The sequence below is a fragment of the Bidens hawaiensis genome, unplaced genomic scaffold, assembly GCF_021521415.1.
Source record: "Bidens hawaiensis isolate Kalapana, Puna unplaced genomic scaffold, B.hawaiensis_p1.1 tig00419426_1, whole genome shotgun sequence".
In the NCBI taxonomy this organism is placed as follows: Eukaryota; Viridiplantae; Streptophyta; class Magnoliopsida; order Asterales; family Asteraceae; genus Bidens; species Bidens hawaiensis.
In genome coordinates, this window is record NW_027504856.1 from 126,766 (window position 1) to 152,477 (window position 25,712).

Sequence of the window (25,712 nt, forward strand, 5' to 3'; positions counted from 1 at the left end):
CTGTGTCTTCCAAGTACGGTTTTAATCGATGCCCGTTCACCACCTGTCTTAAATGATCATCGAAATCTTCAATTTCAACCTCACCGAACTTACCGACACGCTTAACCTGGTATGGTCCCAACCATTTGCTCTTCAACTTACCTGGAAAAAGCTTTGCTCTCGAATTGTATAACCAGACCCTTTGACCTTCTTCAAATTCCTTCCGCTTAATCTTCGCATCGTGTACTCGCTTCATCCTATCTTTGTATGCTGAAGCACACTCATACGCTTCATCTCTAAGCTCCTCCAACTCGCATATATTCAACTTACGTTCCTTACCTGCACACTCATAATCCAAATAACATTCTTCACGGCCCATAATGCCGGATAAGCAAGCTCTATGGGTAAATGGCAACCCTTTCCATAAACCAACCGATAGGGGGTGGTGCCAATAGGCGTTTTGAAAGCTGTTCGATAGGCCCATAAAGCATCATTTAACTTTGTAGACCAATCTTTTCGATCGGGCCTCACCGTCTTTTGTAAAATTTCTTTAATCTGCCTATTGGACACCTCCACCTGATCACTCATTTGAGGATGGTATGGTGTGGCTATTCGGTGGTTTACGCCATACCGTTTAAGTAGTTTCCAAAGTTAAAGTTTTTAAAATGTGATCCCCCCATCACTTATTATAATGCGGGGGACACCAAATCTAGAAAATATGTTCGTTTAGACAAACTTACAAACAACGGCATGGTCATTTGTTTTGGTGGCGATTGCTTCGACCCATTTTGAAACATAATCAACCGCCACCAAAATGTAATAATTCCCGAAGGAATTTGGAAACAGGCCCAAAAAATCAATCCCCCAAACATCAAAGGTGTCAACTACGAGGATTGGTTGCATGGGCATCTCGTTTCTCTTGGAAATGCTACCCAACTGTTGACATCTCACACAGTTTTTAGCATATTCCACCGAAACTTTAAAAATAGTTGGCCAATAAAAACCATATGCTAAAATCTTACGACCAGTTTTCTGCCCACTGAAATGGCCACCTCATGCAAGTGAATGCGTGTGTGACAAAACACTCCAGATCTCCTCATCTGGAATACATCTTCGAAACACTTGATCCGCCCCGATCTTGAACAAGTCTGGGTCCTCCCATACGTACTGCTTCACTTTGGCCATGAATTGGTGCTTCTTTTTCTTTGGCCAAAAATCTGGAATTGTACATGCAACAAGAAAATTAAGGATGTCAGAGTACCATGGTAAAGTTGACACGGAGAACAGTTGTTCATCCGGGAATGACTCGTTTATCTCTCGGACATCTTCCCCATCTTCTCTTTCTACCAATCTGGACAGATGGTCCGCAACAACATTCTCGCTCCCCTTCTTATCACAAATCTCCACGTCAAATTCTTGAAGGAGCAAAATCCACCTAATCAAGCGCGGCTTTGCATCTTTCTTCTCCATCAAGTATTTCACTGCGCTATGATCTGAAAACACAACAACTTTGCTTCACCACAGATAAGATCTAAATTTATCCAACGCATACACTACTGCGAGCAACTCCTTTTCCGTGGTGGTATAATTAATTTGAGCATCGGAAAGGGTTTTGCTCATTGCAACGGGTTTCTTGCCTACCCGTTGACCAAGAACAACCCCGACCGCATAATCACTCGCGTCACACATAATCTCAAAAGAGAGTGACTAGTCGGGCGACAGTAGGATCGGGGCCTCGACCAATTTGTTTTTAAGTACGTTAAAAGCATTTAAACAATCTTCAACAAAAACAAATGGTACATCTTTCAATAACAAATTACATAACGGCTTAGTTATGACACTGAAATTCTTAATAAACCGTCTGTAAATTCCCGCATGTCCCAAAAACGACCGAATTCCCTTCACATTTTTAGGGGGTGGTAAATTAGCTATGACATTGACTTTCGCCCGGTCAACCTCAATCCCCCTATTTGAGATGACATGACCCAAAACAGTTCCCTCTTGAACCATGAAATGGCTCTTTCCAAACTTAAGACCAGATTCGTTTCCACACATCTTTTCAAAACTTTCGTTAGTTCATTTAAGCATAATTCAAAAGATGAGCCTAAAATTGAAAAATCGTCCATAAAAATTTCTAGTGAATCCCCGACCATATCTGAGAAGATACTCATCATGCACCTTTGAAAGGTGGCCGGGGCATTACACAAACCAAAAGGCATTGCCTAAATGCGAATGTGCCGTATGGACACGTAAATGTGGTCTTATGTTGGTCATCGGGGTGAATGGCAATTTGATTGTACCCTGAATAACCGTCTAGAAAACAGTAAAACTTCTGACCTGATAATTTCTCGATGATTTGGTCAATGAATAGTAAGTGGAAATGATCCTTGGAGGTCGCCGCGTACAACATCCAATAATTGACACAAATCCGCCACTCGGTTACCGGTCGGGTAGCAATTTCCTCACCTTTCTCATCACGGGTTATCTGAATCACGCCTTCTTCGGGACCGTTTGTGTCGGACTCACCCAAGTATTATCCGAGATCGGGAAAATGATTCCCGCATCCAATCACTTCAACACCTCTTTCTTCACAACCTCCCGCATATTCGGATTCAACCGTCTTTGTGAATCATGCGGGTTTTACCTCGGGATCTATGATAATCTTGTGCATCACAACAGAAGGACTAATACCCCGTAAGTCCGCTATCGTCCATCCAATAGCCGCTCTATACTGCTTCAAAACTTCCATCAATGCTCGTTCTTGTTCGTCTGTTAAATTCGAGGCAATGATAGCCGGTAACGTCTCTCCCTCTCCCAAAAACTCATACTTGAGATGTTTTGGGAGTTCCTTCAACTCCACTACCGGTGGACTCTCAAGTGATGGTTTCAACTTTGAGTCGAAAGTGTCCGGTAGTCTCTCCACCTGCTGAGACCAAGGTGGCTTCCCAATACTCGCAGCGAACACCTCAACTGTCCTTTCCTCCTCTTTCAACTGCAACACATGCTCAACAGATTCCCTGCAACAAATAATTCACTCCTCTGTGGCATCTTCCTCACATTCGTGAGGATTCAACCCGTCAATGACGTCAGCCGCAAAGCATTCATCACTCACCAGAGGGTTAGATACATTTGAAAACACATTAAGCCGAAGATTTTTATCACCAAAAGCCATGTCGACCACCCCGCTTCTACAGTTTATTAAAGCATTTGCAGTTGCCAAAAAGGGCCGACCGAGAATCACGTTCGGTTGCCGTTTCGGGTCAACTGTTACGTAGTCTAGAACCAGAAAGTCAACCGGATAATAAAAATCTTCAATCATGACAATCACATCAGTCACGATTCCCCTAGGAAGCTTGAGTGTCAGATCGGCCAACACCACGGTGGTGTTTTCAAAGTGGACCAAAGTCATGTGGGTCATACAAGATTCCTGGGAGAATACTCACCCTGGCTCCAAGATCGAGTAACGCCCTTGTCATTTTAAAATCGCCCACTTGAATGGGTATTATTGGCGTTCCCGGATCTTGAAGTTTGGGTGGGAGGATTCCCGTCAAAACCGAACTCACATTAGCCGTTAAGTCAACTTGTTTAGGCATTTTATGAATTCGTTTTTGAGTGCACAAGTCCTTCAAATACTTAGCATATGCGGGGACTTGTTTTATAGCATCAATGAGAGGTAGATTAATTTTTACTTACTTGAAAATTTCCCACATTTCCTCCTGTTGTGGGCCCCTCTTTCTAAGTGATGATGATGTTTCAGGATTCACCAAAGCCTGAGGAAACGAAATGGTTTTACTCGTTGAATCCGCCTCCTTGGTAATGGATGCTCCCTTTTAAATTACCTATTCATTTAAATTTTTATTAATTGATTTTCTCGGTTGATTTCTGGGTTCGATTTCTACATCGTCATCACTTTTACCATCTTCTCCCAAGTCTTCCACCACACCCTCAATGAAGGGTGGTGGACTTACCCCATTATCATAAACTTTACCATTTCTAAAGGTACTTACCTGGTTAATGTGAGTGTTCTTCCCACTTGATGAGCTGCTACCTTGTTGATTCGGGTTCTTTAGTGTGTCGCTTGGTAGCTTCTTCAGGTTTTTCTTCAGGGTGGCCAACTCCTCGGCCAATTGACTCATCTGTTTGTCTCTAGCGGTGTTTGCCTTTTCTTGAATCTCCATTCTCCGACTCAAATCTTTCAAGAGTGTCAAGATTTCCGAATCGTGTGAAGAACTTTGACTTTGACTTTGACTTTGACTTTGACTTTGAGTTGCCCCCTGACTTTGCTGATAATTCTTCTGATAACTTTTGTTGTAACCACCCGACTCTCTCTGATTGTGCCCGCTTTTCCCATTACTTGAACCATTCCCATACTGCCTCTGATTCGATTGATAACTGGTTCTCTAATTAGTGCCCTGGAAATTTGGGTTTTGTTGGGTATTCGGGTTTCCATAGCTGAAATTAGGGTGGTTTCTGAGGCCCAGGTGATATGTGTTAGAGTTCATATTACCACTATTATTGTACCTTTTCTCCACTTGTACAAAATTCACCTTTTCTTCCTCTTCATCCTCCAACTCTTCCACAACTCCAGAACTCGCTACCTCGTGTCCCAACTTACCACATTGTTCACAAACTGGATATGCTTTTCCTGATTTCCCTTTTTCCTTCATACCAGCAACCATCAACTAATCTAGCTTCTTTTCTAATCGTGCCATCCGATCATCTGAACTTCCACTGTCTACTGCCTTCACCACTGCCCTCTTTATCATCCTGTTCGACTGGGCATGCCTCTTAGAATTCAAAGCATGTCTCTCTAGATGCCCCCAATCCACCTATTCATCATTCGTTAGAAAAGATCCATTAGTGATAGATTGGAGGTCTTGCACAACATCAGACGATAAACCATCATGGAATGCCTTTATCAACTCCCACAGAGCTATGCCATGGTGAGGGCAAGTCCTCAACAACAACTTGAACGGCTGGAAAGATTCATAGAAAGTTTCTCCTGTACGTTGTTGATAATTTCTTATGGATGTGCTTCTAAGGTTCTTTGCGACATATAATACTCATTTAAGAACTGTTGTGCCAAATCTTTCCACATATAAATAATGGATGACAGCAATGAGAGAAACCACTGCTTTGCTGTATCTTTCAGACTGAATTGGAAAACTACCATCTTTACCTCCTTTGCAGTGAATCCTTGACTGGAGATTGTTGCACAGATTGAGTTAAAATCGCTCAAGTGTAAATGCGGTTCTTCTGTGGCCTTTCCATGAAATGTTGGTATCCCGGTTAGACTGCTCTGTCTGACTGACTGAAAATGTTCTTCCATTTCTCACTGGAATAATGATTGGCAAATGATTTGTAGCCACCTGTGGAATAAAACGGCTCTGAACCCCTCGGACGGGTGGTGGAACAAAAGCTCTCGGGCCCGTCATCAAACTCATAGACGGGAACCTATGGTTCTCTGACAACTGGACGTCTCTGTGCTTGCCAATACCTCGGTTGCTGGTTCGGTTGACGGTTTCTGTTAGGTACCCGACCATCTTGAGGGAATTGTTGTTGATGCCTTTCGTAGTACCGATCCCCATTGTAATCCTCATATTCTTCTTCATTTTCCAACTCAGGATCCCACTCTTCCATCTCATCCTCATTTTCAGCCCTTTCGTCACCCAAATCGAATCCGATATCGTTTTCCACAAATTGAAACGGCCCTTGGCAGTTCCTTGGTGCCGAATGAATTGATTGATTATCGTCAAGGTTTTGCGGTCTTCGATTCTGGTTGCCACCCCCACGGTTCACTGGATGTCTGTTACGGTTCACATTCGGATTCTGGGCGAATACAGGCTCGTTTTGTGGGATTTTTTGATCTTGTTTCAATGGTTGGTTTTGAGGTTCGGGTGGGTGTACCAATGGTTCCTGGTTGTTTTGTGTACTCATGTTCTCCTCTTTCGGTTTTCTGTTGAGAGTTGTTTTCTGAGATGCTCGATTCCTCTTTGCTGTCTTTTCAATCTCAGGATCAAACTGATGTGGTTCCTTCTCACGAGAATATCTTGTTTGCATTAACCTGGAGAACTCTCTGCACACACTAAAACACCAAACCTCGCGTAAAATCAAACGAAGAAGAAGAAGAAATAAAAACTAAAATTAAAATTAAACTTAACTAGACTAACTAACTAAACCAGCACTTTGCGCGTTGATTCCCCAGCAGCGGCGCCATTTTGATCGATGTCGAAAGGTCAATCAAAAACATTTATAAAATACCTTCACTAGCTAGGCAAGTAAGGTGTCGAATCCACAGGGAATCAGTGGAAAGTGCTAATCAATTCTAATACTTAATTATTGATTGTACTAAGTGGACAAACGATGTCAAGCGGTTTAAAAGATTTTGATTTGTAAACAATGATTAAAAAAAGCAACCAAACTCTAGGGTTCAGGTTTTAAAGCCAATTGGATAAATGATTAAACCTATGGAATTATACTCTTTGTTTGAAGCAATAAACCAAAAGACTAAATGTTTGACTATGATGATCGTTAAAACTTAATCCAATTGATTGACACAGATAAACAATGATCTATTTGATTGTAATCTTAGGCAATGATGAAATATTAGTTCTATGGTTAAAGATAACTAGGCCAATGACACTAAGAACTCAATCCTAATTGTTGATGACCAAAATCAATAACTGATAAACTGCAAATCTCATTAATTACCCAAAAGTATGTTCAAGCACACAAATAAGATCCAAAAATAAGGTTTAGAGTACCAACAATCCAATGAACAACTCAACCCTACACCCGGAGATGGTCACAAGTGATTTAGCCTAGCATCGTGGTCTTGAATAGCTTCTTTGATTCTTGAGTAGATGATTCCATGGATGATTCGGGTGATTGAAAGGTGTTAAGATGGTGGAAGAAGCCTCCAAAAACGTCCAAGTAGGTTATGATATCAAAGATAGGCGGCCTAAGGTTGAACCGGCCTTAAATAGTTCCAAAAAACCTGAAAAATCGATTTTCTCCCGTCCAGAAGACCGTAGGCTACGGTCTCCCCACCGTAGGCTACGGTAGGGACCGTAGCTTACGGTGGCCCTTACTGCCTTACGGTGGCAGCCCCACCGTAGGCTACGGTGGGGCACCGTAGGCTATGGTGGCCTGTCACCCACCATTTTATTTCTCGCGTAACTTCTTCGTCCGAACTCCGATTTATGCCCCGTTTTCGGCCACGTCTTCGTCTTCACTTGCTCTATCATTCCATGCAATAAAATCTTCCTTTCCTTTCCATATCATGTGCTCCCATTTAGCTCCTTTAAGCTCCGCACACCTGTAATTGCAAACACACACAAAGTAAACGTGTTTCCAGCATATAAACTCACAAAACAAGTGGTATAACTCATTTATTACACAATATTTCACCAACACATCAGTATTGAGGTTGCAAGACCCAAACATAGGTCAGAGGATGAAGGATGCAAGGAGCAAGTTTAATTAAAATACTGATTGGGATGTTCTCCCTTGGTTGCTAGATCCTGCATTGGGTGCTATTGATGTACCTCACACCCCAGGACATAGTGAAGAAGATGATGATAAGGGTGAAGATAATGAGGATGTCGGAGGAAATAATGGTCCAAATGATGATGACAATCCAAATGATGGAGGTGATGGTGCTGGTAATGAGCCTGTCAATCACCCAATCGCCCATAAGGCTGAACATGTAGAGGATGTGGATCATAATGCTGCGATGAATGAATCTATTGATGATCCTGTTGGGGATGAGATGGTCCAATTTACGGGTGCTGGATCTGATATTCACATGGAGGATCCAATTGAAGTTACTAAACCTGTTGATGAACTTGGTGTTGGTCCTAGTGACATGGCAACTGAGCATATAGATGATGATGATTTTATAGCCAATGTGGTATCAAATGTCGCTGAAACTATTCAAAAAATCACTCCACCAGATTCACCAAACCCTGTTGATAACAATGATGACACTGGCTCTATTGATTCTAATCCTGTTAATGATGATATTCTCTCATCACCTGCCACAACAGAACCACTCAACTCAGAACCAGAACCAATTCAAGAGACACACTTTCCTTCACCACCTACCTCTCCTATTCAAGAACAAATCATCTCATACGCACCTGCCAAAACTGCTCAAGACACACATATCTCAATACCACCAACCTCTCCTTTCCAAGAAACACTACCTACTGCAACCATTCAAACTTCCCAACCCTTAACTACAGAACCTGAACCCTATAAACTACCCTCACCAGAAACCTCCTCACCCGAACCATTCGCAGAACCAGACTTTAAACTCATTCAGGAAACACCACCATCTAACCTAAACATTTATGACATCATTTCTGAAAATGCAGCATTAGAATTTGAGAACATTATGTTAAAAGAGAAAAATGCAGTACTGGAAATCAGAAATAAGGCACTTGAGACTGCACTGCAACAAGCTTTATTGAAAATTCAAACCCTGGAGCACTCTGAGGTTGAGAAGACCTTAGATGCACCAAAACAGGGGGAGAATATTGAAGATGCAAATGGCTTGATATTGATTGAAGATTCATATGCCAGTTCAAATGATGAGGGTGCAGATGCTGGAACATTAAATGCCCTTGATATGATCAATAAAGAATATGTTGAAGGGGCACAGGAAGAGGGGGAGTCTGATAAAGAAGAAGAAAGCCCAGAACAGATGGAGAAAATGAAGCAGAAAGGAAAAGGGATCGCTTTAACTGATGAAGATTTACATCCCAAGTCTACACAAATTTTGAAATCTGGAGATGAGATACTACAGAAAGATAATGTAATTGATCCAGATATTGCTGAAGTTGAATCAGTTCAAACTGTAATAAAAATGATAAATCAAGAGAGAGAAAGGGTGTTGGTTGAAGAGGAAGAGGAGGATATTGATCAAAAAGTGCTTGAAGCACTCATTGAGATAAAGAAGAAACAAGAGGAAGAAGAGAGAATGAGAAAGGAAGCTGATGAGGCTATAAGGGCTGCATTGGAGGCTTTAAAAGGAAAACAAACTGAAAAACAAACTCCTATTGCACAAACAGATGATGAGCCCAGCCTACACAGCCTGAGCCAGTGCCTGAAAAGTATGAACCTGAACCACCAAAAGGGCAAGAGCTCAGTATTGTACAAATAAATCAGGAAGAAGAAACAATAGAACTATTTTATAGTTCAGTGGTAAAGTTGGTAATAATGAAAACTCTTACAGACATCCTGAATCAACCTGAAGACATGCTCCTGATAATGTATCAGCTGCAAGAAAGGCTCAGAAGGATTTTATTAAGCTTAGCAGTGGTTTACAAACTGAGAATATACCAGAGCCTCGAGTAGAAGTAGTTGAGACAACATAACCAATAATCAAGGAGGTTGTTGATGATGAACAAGCATATAAGACTCGTGAACATATGGCAACTAAACCAATTATTAGTGAGCAAGAAACTGAGGCTGATGGGGGCTGAAAAGAAAGGAAACATCAGAATTAGAAACCCCCAAAGCCAAAAGACAAAAGTCAGTCTATAAATGAAGACAGAGCTCCAAGTTTGTGTTTAAAACACTCAGTACTCAATCTGAAGAACCAATGATTGAGGCTTACACAACTTGGATGAACATTTGGAAGATGAAGAGGATGAGGTAAGGACAGAGAAAAATGATGATAAAGAAAAGGAAGACAGAGCCTACCTCTTAAGCCTCAAGTATGATAAAAAAAAAATATCTTCAAAGATTGTCAAAGGAAAATGTGATGCAAGAGGCTGAATGATGGAGGAAAAGAGAATCAAAAAGAGAATTATTGATAAAGGTTGGACACAAGCCTGCCTTTTTGAACCTACAATCATTTGACTCAATTGAAAAATTATACAAGAATGCTCTAGTAGATGATGTTGCAAATTTTGTAGAGAAGGTAAGCAAGAAGAAGGAGAAAGGAGAGAAGTTATTGAAAGAATCAGATAGCAGCAAAAAGAGAACATAAAAGAAAGTCAGAGATGAGACAGAGTATGAAGTTTTGAAAAGCAAACACAAGGAAATAAAGTTTCTTCAACTCCATGGTTACAACTACAATTCTTTGGTCAATCTATCTCTTGATGAACTGGAAAAGAAAGTCTAGATGGTCAAAGATTCGTACAAGGAAAAGAAATGCTTTGAGGATTGCTTGAGAGAAAAGGAATTGAGAATGAGACTGGAGAAGGAGAGGGAAGATGCAGAAAAGAAGAAGGAAGAGGTCATACAATGGTTCCAAGATACACAAAGAGTACAAGCATTGAAGGACCTTGTGATGAACAAAGGAATGACTGAAGATCAATTCAACAGCATGCCTCAGAATCAACTGCTTGACATATACCATAGAGAGCAGAGACTATACATGGAAACACAAAGAAAGATCATGGAAGATAGAAGAAGAATGGAAGAAGAAGTACGAGCTGAAATGATGAGTGTCTTACACAAAAGGGGTGCTAATATGGGAAGATTGATGGTGCAGTCTGATAAGACCATCAAGAAATGGTTTGAAGAATCTGAGATTGAGGAAGCAAGGAAAAATCCCCAAGTTAGCACAAGCAGAACATTAATAAGGTCTGAGATTGTGAGGCCTGAGCCGTCAAGGAACTTGAACCTGCCCACACATCTCTACTTTGACAAAAGATCCAAGACATTAAGAGTGGTGACTGAAGATAATGAAGAAAGCTTGATAATCTTCAGAGATGATCTAAGAAGCTTTTCAAAGGAACAACTAAAGAAAATGGCTCAGTTAGATTTGTATGACAATCAAGATAGAAGCCAACCTGCAGGACAGCAGAGAAATGACCTCTCAAAATTCATAAAAGAACAATCTGAGAAGGGGTTCCCATTTCTCAAACAAAAGAGGAGAGAAGTACACAGCCAAGCTAAGAGAGAGAGAGAGAGAGATGAGACAAAAAAGGATCAATGAAGTTCACACCCTAGAACTCTCTCTGTTTTATTCAAAGAAAAGGAAGACTCATCAGGCAAGCAGCTCTAGTGGAAAAAGGAAAACTTTAAGAGAGTGCCTAGCCATGAGAAGAGAAATGATGGAGCCAAATTCGGTTGTGCAACAAAATGGAAGGATAGCCCATATCACATACAACCGAAACACAGACTCCATCTCACTAAGAAATGCATCAGGATGAACGATTGTTGTAGTTTAGTATGATGAAGATCTTAACTTCATTCACATCCAAGACTTACAAGACATAATCAATGCAAATTTTCCTTTTGATTCTCTTGATACAGTGGAGCTTGACATGTTCAAGCAAAAGGCTGCCTTTGTGAAACTGAAAAAGGAAAAAGCTATTGAAAGGAGCCAAAGAAGAAGATAATCGGATGGAGCTTAATGATGATCATCTTATTTTTGTTTTATCTTTGTATTTTGTTTTATGATTTGTAATTTGACATGTAAAAATTTGATATGTAATGCCCAAGTGGCAGAATTCCCTTATGTAATGAAATGACACTTTATGCTTAAATTGATTATCTTTAGAAGTTTGATACATGTGTAACTGTTTGCAGGTATGTTTTGGTGCATCTGAGCTTGTTCCAATCTAGGGGGAGATTGTTGAGTCGGATATTTGATAAGGAAGATTGGAATCTTCTCAACCTCCTTCAGAAATAAGGCTAAGTATGGACTTCGAGCAATCTTGGACTATCGAGCATGGTTTACTACCTCGAGCATGGTCTTCAGAACCATTTCTGGTGAATTCTTCTAAGTGTTGAAGGCTTCGAGCAAGCTACACTTCAACAAGCAAGAGTGTTCTTCTATCGAGTATGGATTGCCAATCGAGCAAACAACTTGATCGTTCAAGTTTTAACCAAGTGATCCGAGCACATGGTGACAAGCATGGATGCAATAAGAAAACGTCATATGTTCCAAGCATGGACTTCGAGCATGGTTCAGTCCCCCGAGCAAGATTTACATCCGAGCATGCTAAAGATTGTTCAATAAGTCTCAAGACAGGATTGAAGGCATCAAGAAGAATGGGGTTGCTCGATGGACTAGTTCGAGCAAAGCATGGATTGGTCAAGAAGACTGAAGCTTGTTGGAGGAGAATATTTTCTCTGAAAATATTCTAAGTAAAGTATGCTCGAAGACACTCATCGAGCATACCTTGTATACTGAGTCTGCTCGAGCAAGATACACATCATGCTCGAAGACTCTTACACTTGTATTTGTATTTGTCTTTCATTATGTAATGATTAGGGATTCTAGAAGGAATGTCAGGGTCTATAAATAGCGTCCTAGGTTTCCATTTTAGGAGGATGCTGGCAAGGCACGTATTACGAGAAAACATTCAAAACGAATATTCTCTTTGTTTCCTCGTACCGCCGCCGCCGTCACGAAACCCTAGACATTCCATTTACTGTTTCATTGAATGATACATTTGATACAGTGAATCTTTGTCTTTGAATGTGTTCTTACTGAATATTATTTTATTGTTTAGTTTGTCATTATATCACACCTTCGTTCCCATCCATTGAATATCCTGATTCCGCCGGGATATTCTATAGGTCTTTGGGTTATTAGATCTGTATGTTTTGTCAACCTTCTTAGGTTTACACCAGATTAACGGTCCCCCAATACAAACTCGGGTAAATGTGTTGGTTGATAAAGTGATTAAATTTATAAAGAAAAATCATAGATTAGATGTCTGGATTCGCTACGGGGCTCATTTCCGTTTATTCAGTCTGGTTCAGAGAAAAACGCACACAATTCATCCAAATTGTCCGGATTTCTCACAAAAAGTTTGGTTTTACTTAATTAATCCAAAAATATGATTTTTGATCACTGTTGATGTTCTAATATTTCAACATGTTCGTTAATCCCAAACTCGTCGGTTTTTATCATAATTGAATTTGTTTAATCTTCCATTATGCACAATTAATTATTCGTTTATCATTAAACTGTGAAAATTAATAAACTTATCAATTAAAATATCTAGATTTTTATAAAAATATTTCTGGAATATTTACTGATTTATTAATTTAAAAACAAATCATTTTATATGTTATATTTAACCCGAAAATCATCCGTTTATTCCAAACTATTTCTGAAAAATCCAAAAATATTTCTGAGTGATCCAAATATCTCCCAAAACACCCTGTAAAATTTCTAGAACCTAACACTTTTTTCAAGTTACCTTTTTAAGCCAAAAACGACTATAAAAATTCGAATAAACGCGAATCCAGAAAGCATAGCTAGTTTATCCAAATGACCCCAAATTTTTTATGTGATCATATTATGCCATACCTGAGTTCTCCACAAAATTTCATATATTTTCAAGTATTTTAAGTATTTTTCCCAAATAAACATCCCCAATCAGTAATAAATTCGTCAAATATTCTCGGATGGTCAAACAATTACCAAATTTGGACAAGGACTCATTCATATGATCCCTCATGTCCCTGCAAATTTTAATAGGCTAACAACAAGCATGTCACAATCGAATCCTAAACAGCCCCTAAACGAGCAATTCGACATTACCTTTGCGGTTTTCGTTCGTTTCCGCTCTCTTACTCAATTTTCCAGGTCCTTGGTCTTATAAGTAATGTAACTACAGGTCCTATATAACAAAACCAAGCATGTATCATCAAGAGATCAGCCTTGAAACCTAGGGGTTCGGCTAGAGCTTTAAACCAAACTTTTGAACCGTAAAAACGCGATTTAAACCCCTTAATCCGTATTTATGGCCAAAAAACTTATCAAACCAGGTTCCTAACCATGTATATGATCAAATATGTTTTTAGTGGAAATTTTAGGGTTTTTGCATGGTTAGAAGTGATTTTTGGTAATCAAACTATGTTTATATGTAATTAAACATGATTAAACAAGTCCAAAGTTGATTAAAATGATGAAATTACCTTAAGGTTTGTAAGCTTTAGAGAGAATTCAGTTGCTAGAAGTCCAGAAAATGATGATAGCTCTTGTTAAAATATCTTAAGTATTATTAATATTATTAGAAAACTTAAGGTGGGGGATTTACTTTATTTGCGGCCGGAATAGGGTAGGCCCCCTTTTGGGCCTTATTTTGGCCCAATTTTCTCAATTTGCTTGCCCGAACGTGAAATGCCGAGTCAAAATTTATTTCGGGTTCGGTTTTTGGCGAGAAAATTATATCTGGTACGACAAATAGCGTAAAACGAGTGTTTTTCGGCCAATTTCATGTAAATTTAGAAAAACATACTTTTTGTTTGTAAGAATTGAGATTGCTTAGAACATCCTAAGTAAGTGTTTTGTAAGTCTTTTTCGGCTTAACGGATGATACAATGCTTGTTTCGTAACTATCTTTCGCGTTTAAGATGATAGCGGGTAGTTAAATGACCATGTTTTCGTTTAACTGGTTTCCTATTACACTAAGGCCATAATACTAATATGTTAGCATATAAGAAACGTATATCACTCATAGATGGCCACCCGAGATATCTGGGTCATAAACAAACCCGTTTAGTTATTCGTTTGCTCAATACGTAATACGCGGTTAATCGCTTATTCAGCATGTGAATACTGAAGTGTATCCGGTTTTATAAAACTTTGTTCTTTTCATGTAATTTTGCAGTTTAGATTTGCTAACCATCAATCTTCTTAATAAATTGAATGCTATCCAAAAAGAAAAAAAAAATTGTTTTCGCAATAAGTATTGAAAAATAACATATCTTTATGAATTTTATATCCAAATATAACGGTTGGTTGTAACGATCTCTTATGTTTTTTCACATATGTTTTGTGTTGGTCATCTAGAATTATTAAGCTTGAAGATAATTTTGCTGGATGACTTGCTTATGGATGAATAGGCTGAAGTCTGACAGGCTAGATGAAAGCTTATGAAGGTCAAGGCCCAAGGCCCACACCGATGACATAAAAGGAGTATTAAATGCACGGGTTATTTTGATCCTAGAATCTTGATCATCTCGCTCTCACTCTCTCAAAACTAGGGTTCACTTAAGTTATGAGATTATAGCCAATTAGTAGTGTTCTTGATTGACAGATCGTTTCGTTGATTTATATTTGATTAGTAGTCTTGATTCGTGTGTTACATTTTTTATTGGATTGTTGATTGAAGTGTGACTAATAAAGGTTGATATGTGTTTCTGACAACAAGAATCAATGGTAAATTCATATACAAACAATAGTGTTTTGTCGGATGTTTGTCGAAAACTAGAGTACGTTTTTACCGATCATACTTGATTGGATGCAACTCGAGTCGGCCATTATGTCGATTATCAGAAACTTATGGGTTACTATAATTTAACATAAAATGTTTTGTATATGTTGAAAATCATTTATAGGATACGATGTATGGACGATAATATGAACTTGAGAATTGAGATGGTGGAAAATGTAGATAACAATGCACGTGATTGGTATTCTAATTCGTCAAGCAAAAGCAAAAGCAAAAGCCACTACATCTTCTTTCTCGATTTACTTACTTACTTTTTTATTAATCTTTTATTTTACTGCATATGTATGATCCGAATAATAATTCAATAAAAGTGATGTTATTCATTATTTACGAGTTGTGGAAAGTTAAAGCATTTAGTCTCAACGGACCTGACATATGAAACTTATTTTTATTAACGTGACATTTTGAGCATTAGCTAATAGAAGCAGCTTTTAGCTCGAATTGAAAAAATTACGTGGCATAAGTTGGTTAATATGGTTTTAGGTTGAACACTACAAAACAAAGGAGTGTCACCCAGCAGTTGTATCGGTTGGGGCTACTAACCAAAATTTGTTAGAAATATGATCATTGGTAATCATCAGATATGTATCATTGAGGGATCACGAAGCTTGTTGTTAGCGATAGATCGCCGTTGTTCGTAGACGGATATTTTCCCATATATTACCGACCATGCATTTAATTTTTAAGAATTATGTAGATACTTACAGAAACCATCTACTCGTGATACTTATTTATTTAGTAATGTAAATTTCTCAGCAACCGTGTTTGTATTCTATTAGCAATTACCAGTTCATATAGTTTTTATGGGTTGAATCTAGTACAAATGAAATTAACCTACTAAACATATAAATAACTTGAGTAATTATTATTACTCTACAATTATGAACTTGAATAATTACACTATAAAAAAATGAAGTAAAGGAAAATATCTACTCTATTTCAAAATAAATTTAGCCTATCAATTTAACCCCAATTCAACCATTTTTAACACAAAATTTCGCTCTTTCGTCTAATTCTCTTTTCAACAATCGCTTAAAATAATCAAGTCTACAAATGGCGTTGAATGAACGCCCGAATTCCTAGACCGACAATGGTGAGATTGCTTTGGCAATGGCTTGGATGCAAACATGCACGTGACGTGCGGATCACAACAACGCACAACAGCAAAACAACATTTGAACAGTAGTTCATGGGGTTTTTCAAAATCATTTTGGTCGTTCTGGTCATACAAATCATCTAAGTTTGGTCAAACTTTAGGGATCTGAAAACCAAGGTTATGATATTCACCAATGTACATAGCCGTACATGCCGAGTGGCTCTGATGCCGATGCAAATTTTGAGGGACATCGTAAGTTCCAAAACCAGGTGATGAATAGAGGTTTCACTCACGTCGTAGTGTGGGATGTTATTAAACATCATTCCATATTTCATGCTCCAGTCGTGGCTCGATCCGGTTTCTGACTCCGACAACGAATCCAATGTGGCTGAATAATTTTATATTTAAGGAATTTAGTATTTTAATTTATGTTTTATTTATTTTTATCATTGATCTAGTTTTTCTAATTCTGAATTTTATGTTATCTTAGTTTTAATTAATTATTTTATATTATGCTTTTTATTAGAAAATAAGTCTATTACTATAATTAAATAAAAAATGGTTGAAAGATAGATCGGGTAAAAAATGGATTGGGGTGACCATTGCAAGTGTTTATGGGCGGTTATGGGCAGATGACGTTGCATCAACGTTGAAGAGAGAGAACGTTAAGGGTGGAGTGAGGTTGGATGACCAAACCTGCCACTCTAATAAGGACTCTAATGTTAACCTAATTACTTAGTTATTTGTACGTGACTCATGTTAAAAGTTCTTTTTATTCGACCTGTTTGTATACGCTGTCATACGGACCATGTGACAGCATGTTTATATTTATGGAGAAAATTGAGACGAAGAATTCAAAATTCTTCCATTTCTTTTGGTATAAGCATATTGAGTAGCGATGCAGCAAGGTGTGGGGACTATTGCTAGCTAGCTGGTTATGAACGGATGGAATCAATTATTTAAACGTAATATAATATATTATATGTGTTTGTGTATAAAAGGGTGGTGGTGTGGTTGGAGTTGATCATATTTGGCCAACAAGATTCAGCCATGGGGGTTGGACCATTGTTGACCCTTGTTGTTTTGAGCCTATGTTTGGTTGATGGACTCGACCATGAGAATGCTCATAATGTTAAAGTTTCGAACGAATTAAATGTGGACGGGAAAAACACAACTTCATTGGAGATTGCTTTGTCCGGAAGCAAAATGGCAAACAACAATGGTGATGGTGGTGGTGATAAGAAAACGCATGATGGTGGTAGTGGGAGAGGTGGCGGTGGAGGTGGCGGCGGTGGAAGCGGAGGTGGTGGTGGTGGGGGCGGTGGCGGTGGTGGAGGGAATGGAAAAGGTAGCAGAAATCAGAAAAAGCATGACGGAGGTCGTGGGAGGGGTAGGGGTGGTGGTGGCGGCGACATTGGTAAAGGAGGTGATGGTGGTGGTGGTGGCGGGGGCGGGAATGGAAGAAGTGGCGGAAATCCGAAAAATCATGGAGGTAGTGGGAGTGGTGGTGGTGGTGGCGGTGGCGGTGGCAGTGGGGGGAGGAATGGAAGAAGTGGAAATAATAGAAAGCATAATGGTGGAAATGGAATGGGTGGTGGCGGTGGTGGCGGTGGCGGCGGAGGTGGTGGCGGCAGTGGCGGAGGTGGCGGAGGTGACAGAAATGGAAAAGGCGAAGGTTATGGATAGGGAGGTGGCGGTGGCGGTGGCGGTGGCGGTGGAGGTGGAGGTGGAGGTAGAGGATGGGGTTGGGGCAGTGGTGGTGGAGGCGGCCATAGTTGTTGGATTTGGGGATGTGGTGGAGCACATTGACCGGCTAAAATATAAAAATGAAGTGTGTTGATCTTTGGATAGAAAGCTTACTTTGGGCTAATAATTTTTTAGTTCTTATATACTGGTGTGTGCCTTATAGCAATAACGGTTTTGCAACAAGTTTTAAGAATCTTCTGGTGATACTTTGATTCCTACTATGATTTTACGTTATATATGTTTGTGTTGTGAGAGTATTTCTATTCTATTTCCTATCATTTTTAATTAAATAATAATTTTTATATTTTTTTTATTGTCTTCTTTTTTCTTTACTTACAACCAGTTTTAACAAATATTAAAAAATTATACAAAGATATAAACAATGAAAACTCAAATTTAACTTTCTCGTATATATTTTCTTAATTCTCTACTTATAACCACTCCAATATTTTATAATTTGCAAAACCCTCACATATTTGAAGAGCATAGATTGTGAATGCTTTAACGTCCAACCCATATAGCACTTCAAACTTAAAAACATTAATGTCTAATATTGAGTTGTTTATGAGATTTTGAAGGCACAATAATTGTACAACTAGTAAAAATAAAAAACAAAATTACTAATAGAACTATAATTGTTAAAAATATAAACAAAACAAAACGAAATTACTATAATCTAACTAATATATTAATTACCATATACAAAAAAATAGACCGTCAAAATTCTGATATCTCTGACTCACATAAGTGTCAACTGTCAAGTGTCATTGCGTTACAATGTTACATCTATATTTTCTGCTTCCTTATCCAATTTCAAGCCCGTTTTTGATAGAAAAGTAGAGATGCGTGGTTATGAGTTACATCGGGTCGGAAACTTTGAATATCATTAAACCCGAATAATAAAATCTACAAAACAAAACTTTCTTTCCACCTCGTGTAAGCTTCTTCTTAGGTGGTGGCCCACACAAGGACCAATAATTACAATTTACAAATAATGCCCTATTTATAGCATCTTAAGCCTTATTCCCGAAGCAAGCCGCCCCTTAGACAAAGAACCATAGAGTCTCCACTACTGTCGCCTAAGCATGTAAGAAAACTTTTAGTTTCACTGTGCTCTGCGCCGATAATAAGAAATGTCGTCCGAGAGCATGACGACACTGCCAATGCCGCTATATATCTAGATCGTTTAATGAATGTTATTATTCTCATATTAGACCCAACAAATTTTTATAGATAACTACATAAGTGTATGCTTTATACAAGTAAACAATAACAAAATAAACCATTGAGTTATGATAAAAACTAAATCCAGTCAAACTACATAAAAAGGCCCATCTCAATATCACCTTACAAAGAAGCAGCAGCTCCTTGTTGTGCAACATTATAAAACGAACTCATGGTCGTGATACCAAGCGCAACACCATATAATGATGCTCGTGATGACTTCAAAATCTTAACTTCAACATAGTCACCGACTTTTGGAACCCGGTCACCATCATGACCCACCATATCAGTAACCGGTAAACTACTAAAAATGACCCTGTGACCCCTGTCACTCTTTCCAATGAGCTCGGTTTCAGGTGCTCTCTTATTCGGGCCTTCAACTAGCACCAGATGAACTGACCCAATTTGGGAGTCAAAGCATTGACCCGTTGACTCACGAAACGCTTCAATAAGTTCGGTCAACCGTCTTTGTTTTACCTCCTCGGGAACGTTATCGGTATAGTTTCTGTGAGCGTGTGTTTTCTCCCTCATGCAATATGCAAACATGTATGCCATGTCATAACCGACCGCTTTTACAAGAGTCAATGTGTCTTTGTGTTCCTCCTCAGTTTCGTCGCAAAAACCTGTCGAATAGAATCAGGCCGGTTACAAAATAATATTATAGAAAATATTTGACATGGGGTGTTCACGGTCTAGTTCAGCCGGTTTTAATGGAAAGTTTATGCTAAACTGCTATATACGGTTTTGAAAATCAGATATCCAAACCGGCTGTGTCATTAGACGAGCCAAACTGGCCATAATGATCCGGTTTGGTGGTTTGGACTGGTTTTTTATTTTCTAAAAGTTAAAATAATAAAAACTAGATGTCCCCCCCCCCCCCCCGAGCGTTGCGTGGGAACTCAGAAGCAGACTCAAATATTAATGCGCGTATATAGAAACACATTGTGACGACTATCACTTCGACCCAACTAAAGAAAGTTTATCTTAAGGTATCAATGCGGTATTGGCACTCATTATATAGCTTACGATACAAAAAAAATACCCTATGGCGAATACAACTTCGTTTTCAACGAAACTTATATACTTTATTATGAATAAAAAACTCCGTTTTTTAACGGTGTGACATAATAAAAAATAAACATGTTGTAATGTCATACTAAAAAATTTTAGAAATATCGTATGTTAAACGTTATAAAATAATTAATTATTTAAACATATAAATAATGACAAAAAACTATGCATGTGAGAAGAAAAACAAATATTATAGTACGAGTTAAAACTATGAAAACTTTTGAGAGGCTTAAGTGCAAAGTAAAGAAAGATTAGCAAAAAAACAAAGAATGCTAGGGCTCAAATTAAAATAGCTTAAAGCTTGAATAAATGGGCTAAGTTGAAAAACTTTATAACTCAATGGACTAAAGTTAAAAGCTCTATAGTTAACTGTAGCAAATAGATTTGCTTTTATATATAGTATAATGGTCAATGAATATAAAACATATACAAAACTGTATATTAGAAAGAAAAAAAAAGACGATAAAGGTTTAATGGCCGATTTAATTCACACGGTATGTTCCAAGTTCCAAACTGTGGACAAAACCATTAAACCCAGTTTTTCAAACCATAAACCGTGGACGAAACCACATAAATCTCAAGCTAGCTCAAACCAAACCAAAAAACTAGTCAATTTTTAAAACTATTGGATATTTGAAAACGGCTCAGTTTAAATTTTTGAGAAAACATATAACCAAACCTTCGGTTTGGGTTCTGTTATGCCTGTTACTTCGATTACAGGTCAGTTTGAGTCGGCTTTTAGCTCAAACCAAATCTAAAACCAATAATTCGGTTTTGGGTTCTAAAAACTGTTGAATATTTGAAAACCGTTCAGTGTCAATTTCTAAAGAAACATAAAGAAGCCAGCCCGCCGGTTTGGTGTTCGTTTCGGTTATACCGGCTTTGTTATGTCGGATGTTCGAGTACGGGTCAATTTTTGCTCAAACCGATAATTCAGTTTTTGGGTTAAAAAAAAAAACTTCTTTTTTTGTGTTGGGTTTGATTATTTTGGTTATTTAAGTTAACAATTATGCACACCTCAAATTTCAACAGTTTATGAATACCCTAATTTGACCTATAACTAAAATAACCAGATTCAGAATCACTTTAACCAAACACTACAAACTCATCATATAATGCTAATGCTAATGCAAATGCAAAACAAAATCTTACCGCATATGAAATCACTGGTTAACCCAACATCTGGAATAATACTCCGAATCTTGTTCACAAGTTCCAAATACGCCTCTCGCGTATACCCCCGTCTCATTCTTTCAAGCATATTACTATTCCCGGATTGTGCAGGCAAATGAATATTCTTACAAACATTATATCTATCTCTCATTACATACAACAACTCATCTGGAAAATCTTTTGGGTGCGGTGACGTGTACCTAAATCTTATTTCAGGGAACTCAACCGAAAGCCTATCTAACAAATCAGCAAACCGCAACCCAACTGTTTTCACTTTACATTTACTCGAAAACCCGTCACTTAATTTCCAATTAACGTTCGGTTCAAGTTCACGTTCATGTTCATCGTCATATGTATTGTTGTAACTGTTGACATTTTGACCAAGAAGCGTGACCTCTTTGACTCCTTCCTTTTCAAGCTCTTTGACTTCTTTGACTATCGACTCAACGGGTCGAGACCGCTCTCGTCCTCGAGTAAATGGGACGATGCAAAACGAACACATATTATTACACCCACGCATCACCGACACAAAAGCCGAAATCGAATTTTTAGATATCCGAACCGGGCTGATGTCAGCATACGTTTCTTCTAGTGAGAGAAGTGTGTTAATCCCCTTTTGACCATTGTCGACTTCTTGTAACAGACGTGGTAAATCACGATATGCGTCAGGTCCACAAACAACATCGACCATTTTGTCTGAATCTAGGATCTTGTCTTTTAACCGCTCAGCCATACAACCTAGTACAACTACCTTTGGAGGGTGTAACGAGTGGGCCCGCCCCGTGGCGACATTGCTTTTCCAGTGTCGTTTCAAGAACCAAAAGTAGTTAAGTCGTTGCCAAACACGTTGTTCGGCATTATCGCGAATAGCGCATGTGTTGATGAATATTATCTCAGCGTTCTCGGGGTCGGTTACAATTTCATCGTATCCGGCTTGTTTCATAACCGATAAGACGATTTCCATGTCATTAACATTCATTTGGCATCCGTAGGTTTCTTGATATATACGACCTTTTGGAAGGACCTCAAAAGATGAGAAATCACTAGAAAGTAATAACTTTAGTTAATTAACTAAAAATCTTGTATAAGAAAGCTAGTTATTGAGATAAATGTAAGTTCACTAAACAATCAAGATTATCTTATTTTGGTCATATAAATCAAAATAACCATTTTGTTCATACAAATATTCATCCAAAAAAATCACATATAACAAGACTCTACACATACACGCACATATAAAAAATTTTTTGAAAGGCACATACAAACACATATACATATAGCTATCTTGAGTAAAGTGAATATGGTATTGTAAAGCACCTAATTTTAGATGCGAAACCCTTCAAAACTACATCGCTTTGACTTTAAAAATTAAACCCTAAAAAAACAAAACCAAAACCCACAATTTATTTTCATTGCTTTTTTTAGTGAATCACGCCTCTTAGGTTTTTTCCAATTTCTTTCCCCAACTTCAACAGTCCATGATGCGATGGCAAGCAGCTTTAGAAAGGAAAGGTTTAAGGATTAGTCGCTCTAAGACCGAGTATCTCTATTGTGATTTTGACAGGGTAAACGATGTTGAGGATATCCAGATCACCATCGAAGATCAAGTGGTTCCGCAGGTAACGAAGTTCAAGTATCTAGGATCGTTTGTCCAGAGTGATGGGGAAATAGATAGTGGCGTGGCCCACCGTGTCCAAATGGAGGGTAGCTATAGAAGTTTTGTGCGACAGGAGATTCCCAACTAGTCTAAAGGGTAAATTTTATAGGGTTGCAGTTAGACCTACGATGTTATATGGAACAGATTGTTGGACTATTAAGAAGTCACATGCGCATAAGCTAGAGGTAGCAAAGATGAGAATGCTAAGGTGGATGTTTGGGCACACAAGATTTGGACCGAATAAGAAATGATGTTTTTCGAGAGAGATTAGCGCTGTGTTCCAGAGTTACACTTAAGGAAGGAAAGGAAAAGAAATGGATGGAAAGATGTAGGTGGGTGTGTTCCCAAGATTTTTTTTTGGATAGAAAGGAATGGAAAGTTAAAAACTTAGTGTTCCCAAGTTTCATTTAAGGGGAGAAAGGAAAGGAAAGTAGGGGAAAATGTGAGGTTTTTGTGTTGAACTTGGTGTTTATTTTACTTGGTCCCATGCATATGGGTTTTAGAGTCGGGGGGGTCCCTCTGGAAGCAACCTCTCTATTCCTTGGGATGGAGGTACGGTTTGCCTACATCCCACCCTCCCCAGACCCTGTTAACAGCTTCGCTATTGATGGGATTTTTACTGGTACGGTTGTTTGTTGGTTTGTTTGTTTCAACGAGCTTGTTCTCACCGGGTTCACGTTTTTACTTTTTGGTTGTTCAAATTCCTTACATTTTTTTAACTCTTATTGTCATGACAGGCCAAAATTTATGATGTACCATAACATGAAACGGGCTAAGAAGACATAAATAAATATATAAAACAAAAGAAGTGATGTTGAAGAAAAGCAAGAAACATAGTTTCAAAACTAGGTTGTTTTAAGGGAGGGTTTCACATCTATGCTTAGATGTGGTACAGCACCAGATGCACTCTCCCTGTATATATGAATACATTTTACACTAACTAAGAAATCATGAATTCTAATGTCAAATGTTTCAATAAAGAAATAAATGTTGGGAGATTGGAGCGACTTACTGAGTATGAGTATCAGAAGAAGAAGCGGTGAGGGTGTTAGGTTGAGCTTGAGCTTGAGCTTGGTGAATCCTGGTCCTGATATGTGAGAACTTTCGGGAGAAATGGAGGGGGCGTTTCGGCGGGAGGAGGAGGAGGCGGTGGTAACTGATGCGGATTGCAGAGTGAGTGGCCGCCATGACAACAAGGAGGAGGTTTGGAATTGGATAATGAGAGACGATGATAATGGATGAAAGCCCTCCTGCTGCAGCCTTGGATATGTGTTGATTAGGGACAGAAAATGCAGATGCCCAAATTTACCCTTTGGTACCCATCTCTAATGTGGATGGCCCCAACACGGTAATTTTCATTAAATTAAGTTTTAAAACTGTTTTTAATTAGCTCGTGTATTTTTGTTTTTTTTTTTTTTTTTTCAAATTAAATCTTTAGTCCTTTAAAGGTACGTTTGGTGTGTAGAGTTTCAGGCTTTTAATAAAAATATCTTACTCAACAAGAAGCTTTTTTGGTTAAAAAAGCTTGAATCTTTTAAGTTAAGAGAAAGAGTTCTCTATTTGAACGCTCCTACCATTACGTTTGAAAAAAAAACAAAGGCTTTTAGCAAAGTTTTACAAGTTTGTTACTTGAATTTCCATTAGTTTTTATTTCCATCAGTTTTTATTAATATATATAATAATTAAACGTTCAATACATATTCAAAACCAACTACTCCACAACTTTTTAAGATATCATAACTTTTTTACATGTTAATATTTTTTCAAAAATAATTGCATTATAAAAACAAAAATAAGGGCAATATAGTCTAACAAGTTTGACTTATCAATTTCTCATACTTCTGGTCAGAACCGATGTTCGGTCCAGAAGACTTTATTTTCGTAACGAGATTTTAAGGCTACTGACCAAAACCCGACTTCTGATTCTCTGTTCGGATTCTGGTCAGTACCGACTCGCTTAAATGTTTAATTTAACATAACCGGAGTTCTAGACGTCCGTTTGGATTGATTCCAGCGGCAAGGAGCTTGGTTTTTCTCATATTTTCTTATCTCAAAGTTTCAGGTTCATTTGGTTTATTTCATTCGATGCATTAGAAGACGATCTATTTAATTCTTAACTCGTTTATCATTATTATTATTCATTTGGCTTCGACTTAAGGTGAGTTTGATCATTTCACTTTTATTTACTGTTTTCAAACGTTTTGGGGACATATGCGTACCTATTCATATTTTCTATCATATATACACACACACACACACACAAACTCGCAAACATAATTATTGTGTGTATATCAATTAAATGCTATTTGTTATTTGCTTATATGTTTACATTCTATCATGTTTCGGAGAGGTCCATTTGAAGTCTAGCATGTCAGTATGATCATACGCCGTCTTAGTAACATGAGCCCGATTCGCTTGGCAATGGTAAACCAACAATCTCAGTCAGTCATGTAGCCAATGCCCATTCGCATGGCAACGGTTAAATGGCACACTAGCATGTCTATGGTTTTTTTTGTGGTTTGATTGATTATTACTCACATATGTCTGTTTGCTC

At 38.3% G+C, this 25,712-nt stretch overlaps 1 protein-coding gene and 1 pseudogene across 1 annotated transcript; both read right to left on the reverse strand.

Annotated features, from left to right (window-relative positions):
* Positions 1-1,032: 1,032 nt before the first annotated feature.
* Positions 1,033-25,712, reverse strand: part of LOC143608736 (uncharacterized) — an 82,120-nt pseudogene continuing 57,440 nt past the window's right edge.
* On the reverse strand, positions 19,294-22,538 carry LOC143608741 (CDK5RAP1-like protein). The gene is made up of 2 exons (XM_077083693.1): positions 21,481-22,538; positions 19,294-19,880 (listed from the first exon to the last, which is right to left on the reverse strand). Exons 1-2 carry the CDS (start codon positions 22,478-22,480, stop codon positions 19,381-19,383), a joined length of 1,500 nt encoding a protein of 499 aa, XP_076939808.1. The 5' UTR covers positions 22,481-22,538; the 3' UTR covers positions 19,294-19,380.

Excerpts from the sequence above, each read along its gene's own strand:
- LOC143608741 (XM_077083693.1), bottom strand. The coding sequence starts at position 22,480 with ATGAATGTTAATGACATGGAAATCGTCTTATCGGTTATGAAACAAGCC. Across the intron at positions 19,881-21,480 it reads AACCAGTGATTTCATATGCG|GTTTTTGCGACGAAACTGAG; the intron begins GTAAGATTTTGT and ends TCTATTCGACAG.